Below are 15864 nucleotides of genomic sequence, written 5' to 3'. Positions count from 1 at the left end.
CCTTTGGCGTCCCAGGCGTATTCGTTACCTCCAAGCTAAGTGTGCAGGGGACACTTGAGATATTTGAATTCATTATGAACCAAGGTACCGAGTCCACATTAGTCCTGTGGACAAAGTTGTTTACGGGAAAAAAGTCCAGTACCCGATTGAAATACCCTTGCTTATCGCAAGGGTAATAACCCTGACTGTTTACTTCATGCACATCTGGAACGCTCTGTAAAAACCACCTAACAGCTCAAAATGAGGATTGAACAATCACGAGAAACTGTCAAATTCGTTAAAAAAGGGTCAGTCGGGACATAAAACCACTGTTTAAGCAGCACATCTCATTCAGAGACAAAGAACGAGTTAAGGTATAAAAAAACTTACACGAGACAAACCCTTAATAGCTCTTGGAGCTGAGAGACGCAGCAAAAAATGACATATAAAGAGTGGTGAAAAAAGCAAGCGATACTAACCCCGAACTGAATAAAGATCTATAATACTCTGTAGGAAAGGGTTTCGTTGAAGACAAGAAGGAGAAAAGTCTTCAAACAGCACAACTGCGACAAAAAGATGAGAATCGTCCAAATCGCAAACCACCAACGAAACCGTTAAAAAGATAGGATGTTCCAGAATCGGATAGGGACATATCTATCAGAGTAGAATAGGAATTTTCGGGAAATATTTTACCTGCAGGACGCACATTCCAAATGTGTTTCCCAGAATTTTCTGTGTTTCATTGTAAAAGCAATATCGAATGTTTGTGCTAGCCAGGAAAAACGCAAATGTATCTTCTTCGCTCACGTCATTGGCAGCAGATGCCCCCAAAGACATTCGTTTTTGCATTTGCTTTTTCAATTTTTTCTTCCTGTTGTTTGTGAAAGCCAGATCTTTCTTGTAGCACCACAGTACCGATGGTCGAGCTTTGATTGTCGCTTTTGACAGCATGTGGTGTAAAATAACGACCTTCAACAATGATAACTAATTGCAGTAATTTTCAACTCAATTATTCAAATTGCTATTTTTTCAAACATTTACCTGGTCTTTAGCTTTTTCTCCGACTATAACAAATAAGGACCTGTGCCCAAAAAGGACATTGTTTTCGATCGCTACTCTTATTCTATTATCTATTTTCTTCCTTACCATATTTCAACCTGAAACTTACGAAAACGTTTCACACAGAGGCGAAGCAGAGTTTCGCACGAATTGCGATAACAATAATGACACATATAACTTTCAACAAAACACGTCAATTAAAAATGGACTAAGTGCAAAAATATGGCACATAAAGGAGTAACTTGAACAATTTATGTTTAATTTAAAGTCCAAGAAAAGCTGAAAAATTGGATTTTTAACTGTTATACCAGCAGAAAGGCTTCTTCAAAAACGAACAATTTTATCAAGCTAATTTTACTAGGAGATTACAATTTCAACTATCTCAACGAAGACGACAAACAGTCTTTAGATACAATCCTAATACCATATAATCTGGACGTCACTAACAAATTAACACCTACTCACTCAATAGCACTAATTGACTATATTATCACCGACCTAGGCATAAAAGATCTAACAAATAATTCAATAGTATTCACACCACCAATTAAGACCGACCACCAAGCAACAGCATTCATTACAGAACTTAAGCTGAACAACAATGTAAGACCAATCAAACGCAAAATATATGACAAATCCAATTACTCCGTGATAATAGTTTCAGATAGTTGAAATGTTTACCGGGGTAGCAATGGTTGCCCCGCGATGAAATTGTCCGACAGAAGATATCACTTGCTCAAGACATCATCTTCAAAAAATCTCCTGATTGCGGATTCTCAAGCACGCCATCTTGATTTTCCAAATTTCAATATCTTGTCCCTACCTGGGGCCCGAATTGGTGCGGTCCAAAACTTCTTACCCGAGAAAGACAAATTCAACATCATCGCTCTGCTCATCGGCGGAAACGACGCCTTCAACGGAAAAGACCCCTCCAGTATACCTGCAGGCGACATTGCTGAAGAACTGTCGAAGCTAGCCGAGGAGCTGTGTGAACGAGCCAAAAAAGTTTTCGTCATCGGAATCCCTCATCGTAGTGAGAACCGAGCTCGATCTGCAAAAATAAACGAATTCCTAAGAAAGATAAAAGGAACTTGGAAGTTTAGAGGAGTGAGTGAAAAAATCCACAGCTCATATCATTTGAAAACTGACGAAGTGCACCTCAGTGAAGAAGGTCTGAAGGGCATTAAAAGTATTCTCAAGAATAAAATCTTATACGATAAACATTCGAACATCTGCAATACAGAAGGACATCTGGTATATTACGAGTGTCGTTTCAAGAACTGTCAGTGCCCCTATTAACGTAAGTAGAAATAGTGAACCGCAGGCCTCCCCTTTTCGGGAACCACCAGGTTTGTCTATTTCTTCTTTTCCCCTGAGTGAGCCACAGGCCTCCCCTTTTCGGGAACCACCAGGCTTAACTGTTTTTCTATCCATAGTATAAGCAAAAATGGGCAAAAACTGCAAAACATGTAAAAGAGGCTTTGCCAGCAACGAGAAAACATACACTTGTGTCGCATGCAACGCTCAAATGCATTTGGAACCAACTTGTGTTGGGTTGTCTCTAGTGGCCATAAATGGAATAAAAGAACTAGGGCCGAATGTCATGTTGCTTTGTAATACTTGTGTGCAAAATAATGAACGAGACAACTTTATAAGATGCAAAACCCTGGCCAACATAGACGAGAAGCTCTCAAACATTGATGTAACTGAAAGCCTTAAAAGCATGGAAAGAAGACTTACCGATTTAGTAGATCAAAAAATTGGAAATGCAATGAAAACGACATGCGATAAAGTGGAAAAAACTTATAGTGCCGTTGTAGCTGCTGAAACCACCACCCGGATAAATCAAGCTCAAACCACTCAACATGCTGCCAGATCTAACTCTGATCACAACATAAATCAAAGTTTTAGGATACAAGGGGTCAAAGAGGACCCTGAGAAAACAAAAGGAGAAAACCTTGTCCCAACAAATGACGAAGTAAACGAAATACTAGACATAATTGGAGTGAAGCCGAAAATAATAGAACTAAAACGACTGGGAAAATTTGATCGTAATCGAATGAAGCCAAGAACACTGCTGGTAACTGTACCTAGCGAACATGAAGCACGACTAGTACTAGCAAAAAGCCGAGAAAAGCGAGAACAATTGGTCGAAAAAGAGGTCTACCTGCTACCAGCATTGACCAAAGAGAGTGCAATTAAAGAGAACGAAATCCTTAAGAAACGAAGACAACTACTAGATGAAGGCGTTCCTCGCGAAAAGCTGAAAATAAGGAATCTAGAATTGTTCAATGATGGTGTGAAAGTAACTATTGACACTGAAGTTCAGGAACCCCAGCATTGACTAGGATTCCTCAACATTCTGCAACTAAATACTAGAAGCCTAATCAACATAGAGAGAAGAACTAAGCTAGCAAATGCAATTGCAGTTGGAAATTTTAATGTCATATGCTTAAGCGAAACTTGGCTTAACGAGAATATTCAATCATCAGAGCTTTTTCTAAGTGAATATAACATCTATAGATCTGATAGAGCTATTGTGAGTGGTAAAAACTGTCACGGAGGCAGCCTAATAGCTGTCAAGAATAGTCTAATTACCGAGGACTTATCCACCAAACATGACATTCCTGATTCATGTGTGCTATGTAGTATAAAACTTCATCAAACTGAAATGATAATTGGCTCATTCTACAATCCGCCAAAAAACAGTAATTACAGATACAAAGTGCATGAATTTGAACAACTGATCAAAGCCATTCCTAAAAACAAACCGTTTCTCTTATGTGGGGATTTAAATTTCCCAGAAACAAACTGGAACACCCTCACCAGTACTGACGAGGAAGAAAACCAAATACTGCAAATTTTTGAAAATGGACTCTTTAGGCAGGCGATAGATTTCCCAACATGTGTGAAGAACATACTAGACGTAGCCTTCTATCGGAATTGCTATACAAGTGCCGAACAAGATTTTAACGTTTCCAAGATTTATGACTGCTCAGATCACAATGCCATAATGTTGTCTATTGAATGCACGGTATCAGAGCCGAAACCATACTTGGAAAATTTTAGAAGTTTTGGAAATGCCGATTTTGAAGGAATAAACAATTTTATAAACGAGAACCCATTTGAACCAGTATGCCACACAAACATTAACAAAATGCATGAGGAGTACACCCAATATTTGGATGAAATCATTAAGAGTTTTGTGCCTCTCAGAACAAGACATAGGCAATCACTTCCACCTTGGATAACAAGTAGCACTTCAAATTTGATCAAAAAGTTACAAACAAAACGGCAATCATGTATACTCAAACCGACCAACTACAGAAGACAACAAGTTAAACTGTTTGAAAATTTAGTAACTGAATCATCGGAAGTGGACAGGAAAAACTACCAAGAGGAATTGTTTAGAACACGGAACACTAATGTAATTTTTAAACACCTAAAGAACTTGAATAAACATACAAGTCTTCCTAAGTTACTCATAAAAGATGAAGTTGAAAGCACAAATCCAAACGAACAAGTCAACATGCTAAACGACTTCTTTCATTCAGTTTTTAATCCTAAAGAAAGTTTTAGTATTAGAGATATTCAATTTGGAAATCCCTTGTTAACGAATTTTGATATATCGAAAAAGACAGTAAGTGAGATTTTATCAACTCTGGACGTAACAAAGTCACGCGGCCCAAATGGGTTGCCACCTAGCTTTTTTCAGAAAACGAACCGCAATATATGCAAACCGATGAACAAAATTTTGAGAAACGTAAAACGCCTACGAAAAATACCTGATTCATGGAAAACAGCTGCAGTTACTCCTGTTCACAAAAAAGGTGACCGAAAATTGGTGAACAACTATCGACCAGTATCGCTATTAAATATTGACAGCAAAGTCCTTGAAAAATGTATATACAAAGACCTGTACCCTTACTTTGCCTGGTATTTGACGAAACATCAACACGGTTTTACTAAAGGTAGATCAGTTTTGACAAACATGCTCTCCTTCCTGAAAGAAATATATGAAGCGCTTGACAATGACTCAAACGCAGAAATTGTAGCAGTCTACACTGACTTTGCAAAAGCCTTTGATAAAGTTCCGCATTTTGATCTACTCAAGAAAGTTGCACTTATAGGAATAGGAGGCTGCATGTTAGAGGTACTCTATGACTATTTGAAAAACAGGAAACAGTTTGTACGAGTAGACAATATCAGCTCAAAAGTTTTAGAAGTCACTAGTGGTGTTCCCCAAGGATCACTTTTAGGACCACTGCTCTTTTGCATTTTTATTAACGACCTACCTGAAGTACTCAAATTCTCTGAACCATATATTTTTGCGGATGATCTTAAACTACTTTCCATCAAAAAAACATCAATTGAAATTCAAGAAGATCTGGACAAAATTCAGCAGTGGGTAACTGAAAACAAAATGGAATTAGCACTAGATAAATGTGCAAAAGTAAGTTTTAGGGGCGGAGACGCCAACTCTATGCTTTTTGGTGTAGTGCTTGGAACATCGATGGTTGTGAAAGATCTGGGAATTTTTGTGTCGGGCGATTTAAGTTGGAAGGTACACATTGAAACAAGATTAAAGAAGGCAAACCAAGTACTGTACCTCCTGAGAAGAAACCTATCAGCAAAGATAAATACGTTTGTAAAGTTAGGCCTGTATAAGTCACTAATACTCCCAGTGTTATTATACGGACTCTCATGTACACATATATCGAGGGGGGATCAATTGCAGTTGGAGCGATTTCAAAAGAAAGCAATCCGGTGGATCACTGGAAATAAAACGGGAGTGTACATCAACGAACTACGCTTGCTAAACATTTTACCCCTGCCCATGTTCATCCAGCTAAATAACATCTTACTTCTTGCCAGTCTTGATTCTAATGAACGAAATGAAATAGTGTTAAACAGGCGAACCACACGGGCTAGAAATATAGAAATTTTTGAGATGCGAAAAGTGAGAACGGAAAAAGCGAGAAACGAATTTGTTTTCAGAACCAGTAGGATTGTAAATCGATTAGAACCATATATTCATTTTGATAAACGAATCGGCCTCAAGACGAGAATTTTAAACACGATGTGGAAATTTGTAAACGAGAGATTTTCAGAAATGACAACGTGCACGTGGCAATTATTCTGTGATTGTATCACGTGCAGAAACAAGTGGACATTGTTTTAGAGAAGACGCCGGGACCAAGACTCCCAACAGCAGTGCTGTGAATCCCCAACAACAACAACAACAACAACAACAACAACTCCAATTACAAATTCAAACAAAAACTATCAGCTATAAATTGAAGAAGTTTCTATAGCATTAATAATCCCGAAATAATGCTCGACATCTTCACATCTAATATTGCTGACACCATTAAAGAATGTGCCCCACAGAAGACTATTTTCATTCGCAACGACAAACCAAAGGTAAACTACGAAGATGATAAATTTATTTCCCAACTGTTTAACTCGAAAAATAAAGCGAACGCGAAAAATGGAGTATAATAAACGATACAAGAAAATCAAAAAAATCTTCCAACCTCATTCCATTACTTAGAAACTCCTTCGGCGATTTCATAACCAATATTTTACAGATGCCGAACCTGCTAAATTACAAGTTCTCAACTCTTGGATGCTTTTATGAGAAAAAATCAAAAATCAGGCAAAATCCACCGACTTCTACATCCAAAATTCGAAATAATAATAAATTTTCATTCCGATTCATCACATCAGCTGAATGTAAAAAGAAATACATAATTTGAATTGTCAAAAGGCACCAGGTCCATCCAAAATTCCAGCCTGGGCACTGAAGTATGGCTGCAATGAAATATACACACATCTGACATTTCTATACAATGAGTTTGAAAAACAAGACATATCCTTGCAAGCTAAAAAAAGCAATAGTCACACCAATATACAAAAAAGAAGATCCAGAACTACCAGAAAATTATAAGCCTATCTCTATAACTGGGGCTTTTTCAAAAGTTTTTGAAAAATTGTTATATAAACAAATCAACGAATATCTGATTTCCCAAAAATTACTAAGTAATACCCAATTTGGGTTCAGAACATCATATTCAACAATCGACGCTATTCTTTATTGCACTGAAGCATTCAGAAAAGCAATAGACATCAACAAAACTGTAGCATGTTCCTTACTCGATCTCTCTAAAGCATTTGATTCTATTGATCATACTTACCTAAACAAAAACAAAAAGAGTTAAATTTTTCCGAAGAAGCTATAGAAATGATCAATTCCTTTATCACCAACCGAAGTCAGAAAACAATTGTTAACAACACCTAATCCGATTGGATTACACTTGAGCATGGTGTCCCACAGGGCACTGTCCTTGGCCCTCTAATATTCAATCTCCACATTAACGATCCCAACAAACAAATTGACAAAACATGTAAAATAGTTCAATATGCGGATGATACATTACTATTCTGTGAAAATAACGATCCACAAAAAGCTATTAAAGCACTCAAAGCCAATTGCAGTCTATTGTCAAATTATTTTTTAGAACACTCACTTCAATTGAATGCAAAAAAAAACAGAACTCATCGTTTTTAGCAAAAAACTTTCAAGGAAAAAGGATGAAAAGTATACTATAACTCTAGATGATAAAATAATTGAGGAAAAAACCAATGTTAAATACCTAGGAGTAGTTTTAGATCAGTTTCTCACATTCCAAGATGAAATCAAAAATATTCTCAGGAAAATGGCATGCGGAATAAAAACAGTTCAATCAATCAAAAAGCCATTGCCAGTGAAAACAAGACTCTTGATAATACATGCACTGGTAATTAGTCATTTGCATTACCCAGCAATTCTTTTAAGTGGAATATCCGCTAATCTAATGATATCTCTGGAAAAACAGTTAAGCTGGGCAGTAAAAACTTGCTGCGATCGTGCAAAATACGACTCATCTTCAGACTTGAAGCTAAAACACAATATATTACCAGTAACAATGTTTCTGGACCATAAAATATTATGTCACTTTTGGAAAATACAACACCAATTATTGCCAGCTTATTATATCATTGAGTATGATAACCACCAAATAGATATTAATAGAAGAAACAAAAAATTTTATTTCGGCGACAGATACAATGGGCAATACATAGAAAATTGCTTCTTCAAAAAGTCCGTCATAATCTGGAACAAACTAACAGATGATAAAGTCAATTTTAAAGACATAGTAACATACAGAAAAGCAAAGATAAAATTCAAAAATTATTATTTATTATTATTTAAAGAAGACCCCTCTGTGGCAACTCATGGTAAAGTTTCATGGAAAAGCTTCAAGTTTATATAATAACATTTATTTATCAGCCATCTTGAAGCTCTCAGGTGAAAAGTAATCATCGATAATTGTAATCGAGTTTGTTTCGTTTATTGTTATTGTAACTATGTGTATCTAATGATGTTATAATATTTTTATGAACTGATAGGAAAAAAACAGAAAACATTTGACATACACTTGTGTATTGAAATTAATTTCGATGTGCAATTAAAGTGTTTTTTGTTGTTTTTTTTTATCAATTTGAAACTTTCGAAAAAAAAGAAAAAAGCTCTTTTATAGAATTTTGCTCATATTTTATTAATATTTGATGTTTCTATTAGGAGAATGATTCATAGTGTTGGTGCCAGCTCTTACGCATAGCCTGAAAGACCCTGACGCAGAGGAAAAAAGAAAATACTCGGGTCAAAACACAGCTTTATCGGGCCGAGCATTCAACAACAAACAAGTGATAGGGAAAAAATTCTGTTAAGTATACTCGAGAGAAGTCCTCTGAGGGTACAAGATAATTTTTTTGACTTTCGTAACAAAGTTAACGGAATAATTGTGCTCGGGGAGGGTTTTTTTTCAGACAAATTTCGACTTTTTAGCTAAGCAATTCGGGCGAAATTTTTACACCTTAGTCGAAATGTATTGTTGTCCTGAGCTCAAATTTGAAAAGATATTTCACAGAAACCGTTCGAAATTGATTGAAACATTTTATTTTCCATAACTTCTGGCGAGCTCCACCAACAACACAAACTCGAAGTAGTAGCGCCTGAATTGGGAGCACCAGAAGCATCTGCCCGAGATTATTTTCAAGAGACGGAGCAGCAAGAACAGACCTTCGCAGACCCGGCGCAGGTCAAAAGCTATCCGCGAGGCTCCTGATAGACAGGAAAACACAAACCTGCCCTACAAGTAGGATAAATGCTTTTTGTAAATAGCCTGTTAACACCTTGAAATTTCATTTACTTGTGCCAGTCGGTCATATTTCGACGTTTGACCTTGAGAAAACGCTTAGTCTTGATTTTGGGATGCAATGAAATTTTTCAAAAATTCGAATTGAGCATGTCATGCTCAAGTTTCTCGCGACAACTGAAAATATCAAAAAAATAAGATCAGAAGATTCGAACTACAATCGCTAGAAAGTAGTCAAAAAAAGCAGCGGGAAATTGCTATTCGCAATTTCCGATACATAATTCGAACGGGAGTAGAGCTGTCTTATTCGTGGCAGAAGACAGAAAATAATCGCGAGAGAAAGGAGAGTGAAATTCAAGTGGACCAGAGTGAACCTTCGGTGAAAAGGTGGACAACCGAAGTCTCCCAATGGTTCAGAGCCAAAACTTATTTCTTGAGCCACAACTAATTAATTTCAAACTTCTCGAGTTAAAATTTAATTACCCAATCAATTCCAGAGTTGCTTTATAAATTAGTTTTTCGATTCTAGAGGTCGTGTCGGTATGTGAGTATCAAATTTAATTTTCTTGAATGTGTTATATATTGTTATGTTGAGTTAGGGAGAGTTGTTATGTTGATCCATCTGAAATGGATCAAAGGTCCACTGTCTAATAAAAAGTAACTATACATAAGGTACCGACCCTGTTTTTAACGGCGTTCGTGTAGTTTAGGTATTTCGAGACCTAAGTATGGGGCGTTCTTATTTTCTAGAGTGGGGGAGGGGGTATTTTGATAGTGGCCTTTAAGCTGTAACAAAGGCTTTAGTCTCATATCGCAAGTGAACCCAATTGGCTCCGACCGCTTGAGGTAGAAAAACACAAGAGATAGTGCCCCTGACTCTTGAGCCAATGGTTATAGGGCCTATTTTTCTTTAACCTCATATGTGACTTAATTAGACGACTGTTACAACCATGGCATTATGGTAACTATACAATCGATATCGTCGATTTAGTAACATTAATAGACCCAGAGTCTAGAACGATCCATCTTTAGACTCAGAACAAGAGTTGCAACGCAAGGGTAACCAAATTTAAGACCGGTTTAAAATAGGTAGCCTGGTTGGATCGGGCGACGGGATTGCAAATAGACAGTTTTTGGAACCCAAAAGGAGAATACCCCATAGGACCGTTTGTAGGGGGGAGGAAAAACGCGTGGCAATCACCACACATTTTTTTAATGAAAGACCACATTGGTCGCATCTGAATTTGGGTTAATTCATCACAATTTCATATTTCTTCTTCTTTCTCAGCTAAATTTTACGTTTTCGGAACAAATTCATTTGGTTTTTAACAAATCGGAGATCATAAGGCAACTGCTAACAAGTCGTGTTTCAACTTGTATCGGATTAATAAAGGAAAGGTAAATTCAGGTAAAATTTTGATTAAAAAGATTGGGTTTTGGGGATTTTTCAATACTAGAGCTCTAGAGGTAGTACTGGGGTAGTGGATCGGAAATTCCAATAATCGACAGAAGGTACAAGGGAACTCATCAGAAGGAGAAACACTTGAGCTACGAGGTTCGAAGAAGTGCAAGAGTCTAGCCGGCGGTCTTGGGAAAGTGATCTAAGTGTCCCACACTCAGTCCTTGGATAGTGATCTAAGTGTCCCAACACTGAGGAGCAAGAGATCCGACTGTCCCAACACCAAAGAACAAGAGATCCGACTGCACCAACACTCGAGCGAAGTCTCCTAGGAGGGTTCAGAAAAAGTCCTGGGACAGTACGAAGTAGACCAACACTCGAACCAAGTCTCCTAGGAGGGTTCAGAAAAAGTCCTGGGACAGTACGAAGTGTCCCAACACTTGAGCAAAGGGTCCTAGGAGGGTTAAGGAAAGTCCTGGGGCAGTAACAAAGTGTCCCAACACTCCAGTAAAGTCTCCTAGGAGGGTTCAGAGAAGTTCTGGGACAATACGAAGTGTCCCAACACTCGAGCAAAATCTCCTAGGATGGTTCAGAAAAGTCCTGGGACAGTACGAAGTGTCCCAACACTTGAGCGAAGGGTCCTAGGAGGGTTAAGAAAAGTCCTGGGATAGTAACGAAGTGTCCCACCATTTGAGCGAAGTCTCCTAGGAGGGTTCAGAGAAGTCCTGGGACAGTACGAAGTGTCCCAACACTTGAGCGAAGGGTCCTAGGAGGGTTCAGAAAAGTCCTGGGACAGGAACGAAGTGTCCCAACACTTGAGCGAAGGGTCCTAGGGGGGCTAAGAAAAGTCCTGGGACAGTCACGAAGTGTCCCAACACCTGAGCGAAGTCTCCTAGGAGGGTTCAGAGAAGTCTTGGGACAGTACGAAGTGTCCCAACACTTGAGCGAACGGTCCTAGGAGGGTTCGGAAAAGTCCTGGGACAGGAACGAAGTGTCCAAACACTTGAGCGAAGGGTCCTAGGAGTGTTCAGAAAAGTCTGGGGACAGTAACGAAGTGTCCCAACACTTGAGCGAAGGGTCTCAATGACTGAAATTGATTTAGGTTCAAAACTGATATAGACTAATTCGACTAATTTTAGCATTTAATACACTAAAACTTTTTCTTATTCATGTAATTTCAATTGGATTTTACAATAGAGATTTGTAAATATTAATATTAATAATAACCGAAAGAAAAGCAGCAGGACCAAAACAAAATCAAACCTCGTCGCAACGGAAAGCAACACTATCAAATCCGAAAGTAATGAAAAAGAACATTTCAGTAAACTTGGTCAACTTAAGAAGCGTAAAGGAGCATAAGGCCAAGGAGAAAGCAGACAACGAACCAACACTACCTGCTAGAGAAACCGATCTTGAGACACCAGATCAGAGTATTGACGGGGTGGAAAGAAAGACGACGGAATCATCACCAATGCCAAATGCAGAAGAACAAGAAAAAAAGACGCTAGAGTTCTCACCAATTGACATTGTAGACGATACAACAAGCAACACGCCGGAAACGATAAAAGACGATTCTCAGACAAAAAGAACGTTGTTCACAGAGAGGATTGCAGCGATGGTCGGAATGAAATCAAGAGAGAAAGAGGACTGACACCAACGAACGAGAAAAGCAAACATTTGGAACAGTTTCCGCAATAACAACAAAGGCCAAAAAAGACGAAGAGCAGGTCACACATGGAGCAACGGCTAACCAAGAAAAAACGATGTTGCTTGAGCTAAGCGACTTGATGGCAAAGTTGGAGCAAATCGACAAGAAACTGAGCACAGCGAGGAGAACCGCCAGGAGCTCAAAAGGGAAATACGATACAACAAGGTTGAGAACCTAGACAACTGCAAGGGCGACGGAAGAGAAGCTACAGCAGATGTCGGACAAGGTAGAGGCAACCGGCAAAGAGCGAGAGAAACATATCTAGAAAGATATGGAAGAAATGAAGAAACGGTATGACACCGTGAACGAGAAGTTATTGAATCTAGATGCCAGAATGGGCAGGGAACAAGCTGAAATCTCTTGTGCCATACAGTCCAAACTGGATGCTCTCTTGAAAAACTCATTAGCCGAAGAAAAACTAGTGGTGGAAAAGCCATCAGGAAATAGAGTCGATTTCGTGGAACCACAACAAAAAAAAAACGAGAATCTACACCGTTAGCACGGACTGATAGTACCATGGCGTCAGGAGGGATAAGGACTGCCATAAAAGTAGGAGTCTCAAACACAGCGAGGACAAGAGAGGATTCAGGATCGATTACGGGTGTACAACCGGATGCCATGACGTGGGCCAGTACCTGGGAAATGATGAACAGGACTCTTGAAGCATTCGCAACAAGGAACACAGACTCAAGTGACAGAGGTAGTGGAAAATCCCGGAAAACCTTCAAAAAAACCTAAGCAGTTCAAGGACGATTCAGATGGTTGCGGTAATGAGACTACATCTAGAACAAGATAACTTGAACAACGAAAGGCAGGCTTGCACGGCAATACTAAGCAATTTAGAAGGCACCGCATTAAAATGCGTGGTAGCGAAGGAGGAGGAGCGTGATACAGCGGACAAGATCTTCTAGATACTTTTGAACCGATTCGGGTCAGTAATGAAGGCTCATCAAGCGATGCTGAGTTTTGAAAAAAGTTAATAAAGCGCAGATGAGTCAATCGATAGATTCCTGGATGATCTTGAGAGCTTGAGAAGAAGAAGCGACCCGGAAGAGTCGACGAATAGAAGAAACTTAAGCATCACTTCAAAGTTTATTGACGGGGTGAGAAGTGACGACTTGAGAACAATGATGGCAACGTTTTATACAGTATCGAAGAATAATGCAACGACCCCAGAGGAGATGAGACAAAACTCCATAGAGTAACTGCTAAGGAAACCAAAGAAGTACTCATACTCAGAAGGCAGGAACATGCAAGGGGGAAGCCAGCCACAAAAGTCCTCATGGTACAAGCCTAGAGACGACATGGACAAAAGTAGGTCTCGCACAAAGTGTGGATTAGCGGATCATCATGTGGCGGATTGCACGACATACAAGCAGGGCATGAAGAGCTTGGGATACGCACCGGAATAAGAGGACATGAATCAAACTAAGAAACACGAGTTCTACAGTGGCTTGATCATCAAGATAGGCGCGAGGTGTTTTTTCTACAATCAAGAGGGCCATTTCAGAATGAACTGTCCTTTGTTTTAGGAGGCAGTGAAGCATTAGAATCACCCGAAACACAAATTAGCACTGGCCGCAGTGCAAAATACTAGGAACAGACAAGCTGAAAACGATTTGAACAATAAAGAAGCAGCGAGTGGTGATTTGTCAACGAAGACAGTAAAGGCAGTAACACAGAACAATGATGCCTCGGGGGCCGAGAAAAGAAGCTCTCTAGAGATACACCAGGAGAGGGCAGCTGCAGAAGCGATCAACAAAGTGAAGCAAGACTTGGCGACAAATGAAATCGAACAACGGCTTAAACAGAGATAGAATGAGACGCTCTGTATGACAGGACCAGAACCAGAGACCGGGAAGAACTCGATGAGCAGGAACAATTACAACACCCTGAAAATGATAATTGGAAAACCGTTTGGCATCATAAAAATTGGTGCAAGAATCATGTCAATAGCCACTGTGGGCGGCCACGAAGTAACAAGAAACTCGAGTGAATCGAGTGATCAGACAATAATGCACATAGATGTGTACGCGGATTACTTGAGCGAAATAAGCCCGCAAACCACTTCTAGAATTTTAAGGGCATTACTCACGAGAGGTGGTAGTAAATCAGTTCGCATAGACAACAGAAACACGGAAGCCTATGGTCCACATGAGGTCATGTTGAATATAGATTAAATAAACATCTACACAAAAACGATTATAACGTGTGATAAAGATCTAGCCGGGCAAATCTACGTTGATAGAGAAGAACTAAAAGTGAGATCGATCGGACACTGTGCTATGTTAGAAGCAGCGAGTGGTGATTTGTCAACGAAGACAGTAAAGGCAGTGACACAGAACAATGATGCCTCGGGGCCGAGAAAAGAAACTCTCTGGAGATAAACCACGAGAGGGCAGCTGCAGAAGCGATCAACAAAGTGAAGCAAGACTTGGCGACCAAAGAAATCGAGGAACGGCTGAAACAGGAAATAGAAAAACAGAAATTGAATGAAATACTCTGTATGACAAGACCAGAATCAGGGACCGGAGAGAACTCAATGAGTAGGAGCAATTTCAACACCTTGAAAATGGTGACTGGAAAACCATTTGGCATCATACAAATTGGGGCAAGAATCATGTCAATAATCACAGTGGGCGGCCACGAAGAAACAAGAAACCTGAGTGAATCGAGTGATCAGACAGTGATGCACATAGATGTATAAGCGGACTACTTGACTGCAATAAGCCCGCGAACTCCTTCTAGAGCTTTAAGAGCATTACTCATGAAGGTATATAAACTGTTCGTCAGGTCTTGTGAAGTCACTTAAGTAAGAGACAGACGATGGACTGTCGAGCTGTTCGAATTTTCCAGAAAGACCCACGCTAGAGGAATTGGAAATGGATAAACCATACCGGAAAATAAACATTTAAGGGGAAGGTAACAGGAGAACAGCTCGAAGCCATTAAGGAAGTTCTAGATAGGAATCAGGATGTTTTTTCGAGACATAAGGCAGACATTGGATGCTGCAACTTTGTTGAACATGAAATAGAGTTAGAAGAATCGGCGGTGCCGCATAGGGAGGGGGCGAGGCCCATGACCCCAAACAAATCGAATACATGTAGAAAAAAAATAGAGACCCTACTAGAGTATGACATGATAGAACCATCTAAATCACCATGGGCGTGTGGAGTAGTGATGGCTAAAAAGAAAGGAGACCAACTTAGATTTTATTGTGACTTTCGATATCTGAACTCCGTTACGGTGAAGGATGCCTATCCCATACCTGGGATAGATGAAACTCTCTCAAAATTAGGTGACGCAAATTTTTTCACAACTCCTGATCTAGGGTCGGCCTTTTGGCAGGTACCACTGAGGAAGCAAGACGGGTTTGCATGCGAACTGGGATTGTTCCAATGGAAGAGGATGCCCTTTGGCCTCTGCAATGCGACAGCCACCTTCCAACGACTAATGGCACAAGCGCTGACGAGCGTAACGAAGAAATATGGCAATTTAGTAATGTGCTACGTAGATGA

At 39.5% G+C, this 15864-nt stretch overlaps 1 protein-coding gene across 1 annotated transcript in view; it reads right to left on the bottom strand.

Moving 5' to 3' along the window:
• LOC134845548 (RNA cytidine acetyltransferase-like) overlaps positions 1-15864 on the bottom strand; it is a 142215-nt gene that overhangs the window by 18632 nt on the left and 107719 nt on the right. The window contains exons 2-3 of the mRNA XM_063862484.1: positions 1021-1138; positions 673-948 (exon numbers count right to left, since the gene is read on the bottom strand). Of these exons, the coding sequence (XP_063718554.1) occupies positions 673-948; positions 1021-1128 (384 nt within the window). The 5' untranslated portion in view covers positions 1129-1138. The remainder of the gene's footprint in view (positions 1-672; positions 949-1020; positions 1139-15864) is intronic.

The sequence above is a fragment of the Symsagittifera roscoffensis genome, chromosome 5 (genome assembly GCF_963678635.1).
Source record: "Symsagittifera roscoffensis chromosome 5, txSymRosc1.1, whole genome shotgun sequence".
Classification (NCBI taxonomy): Eukaryota; Metazoa; Xenacoelomorpha; order Acoela; family Convolutidae; genus Symsagittifera; species Symsagittifera roscoffensis.
This window is presented reverse-complemented; position numbering and strand designations above follow the sequence as displayed.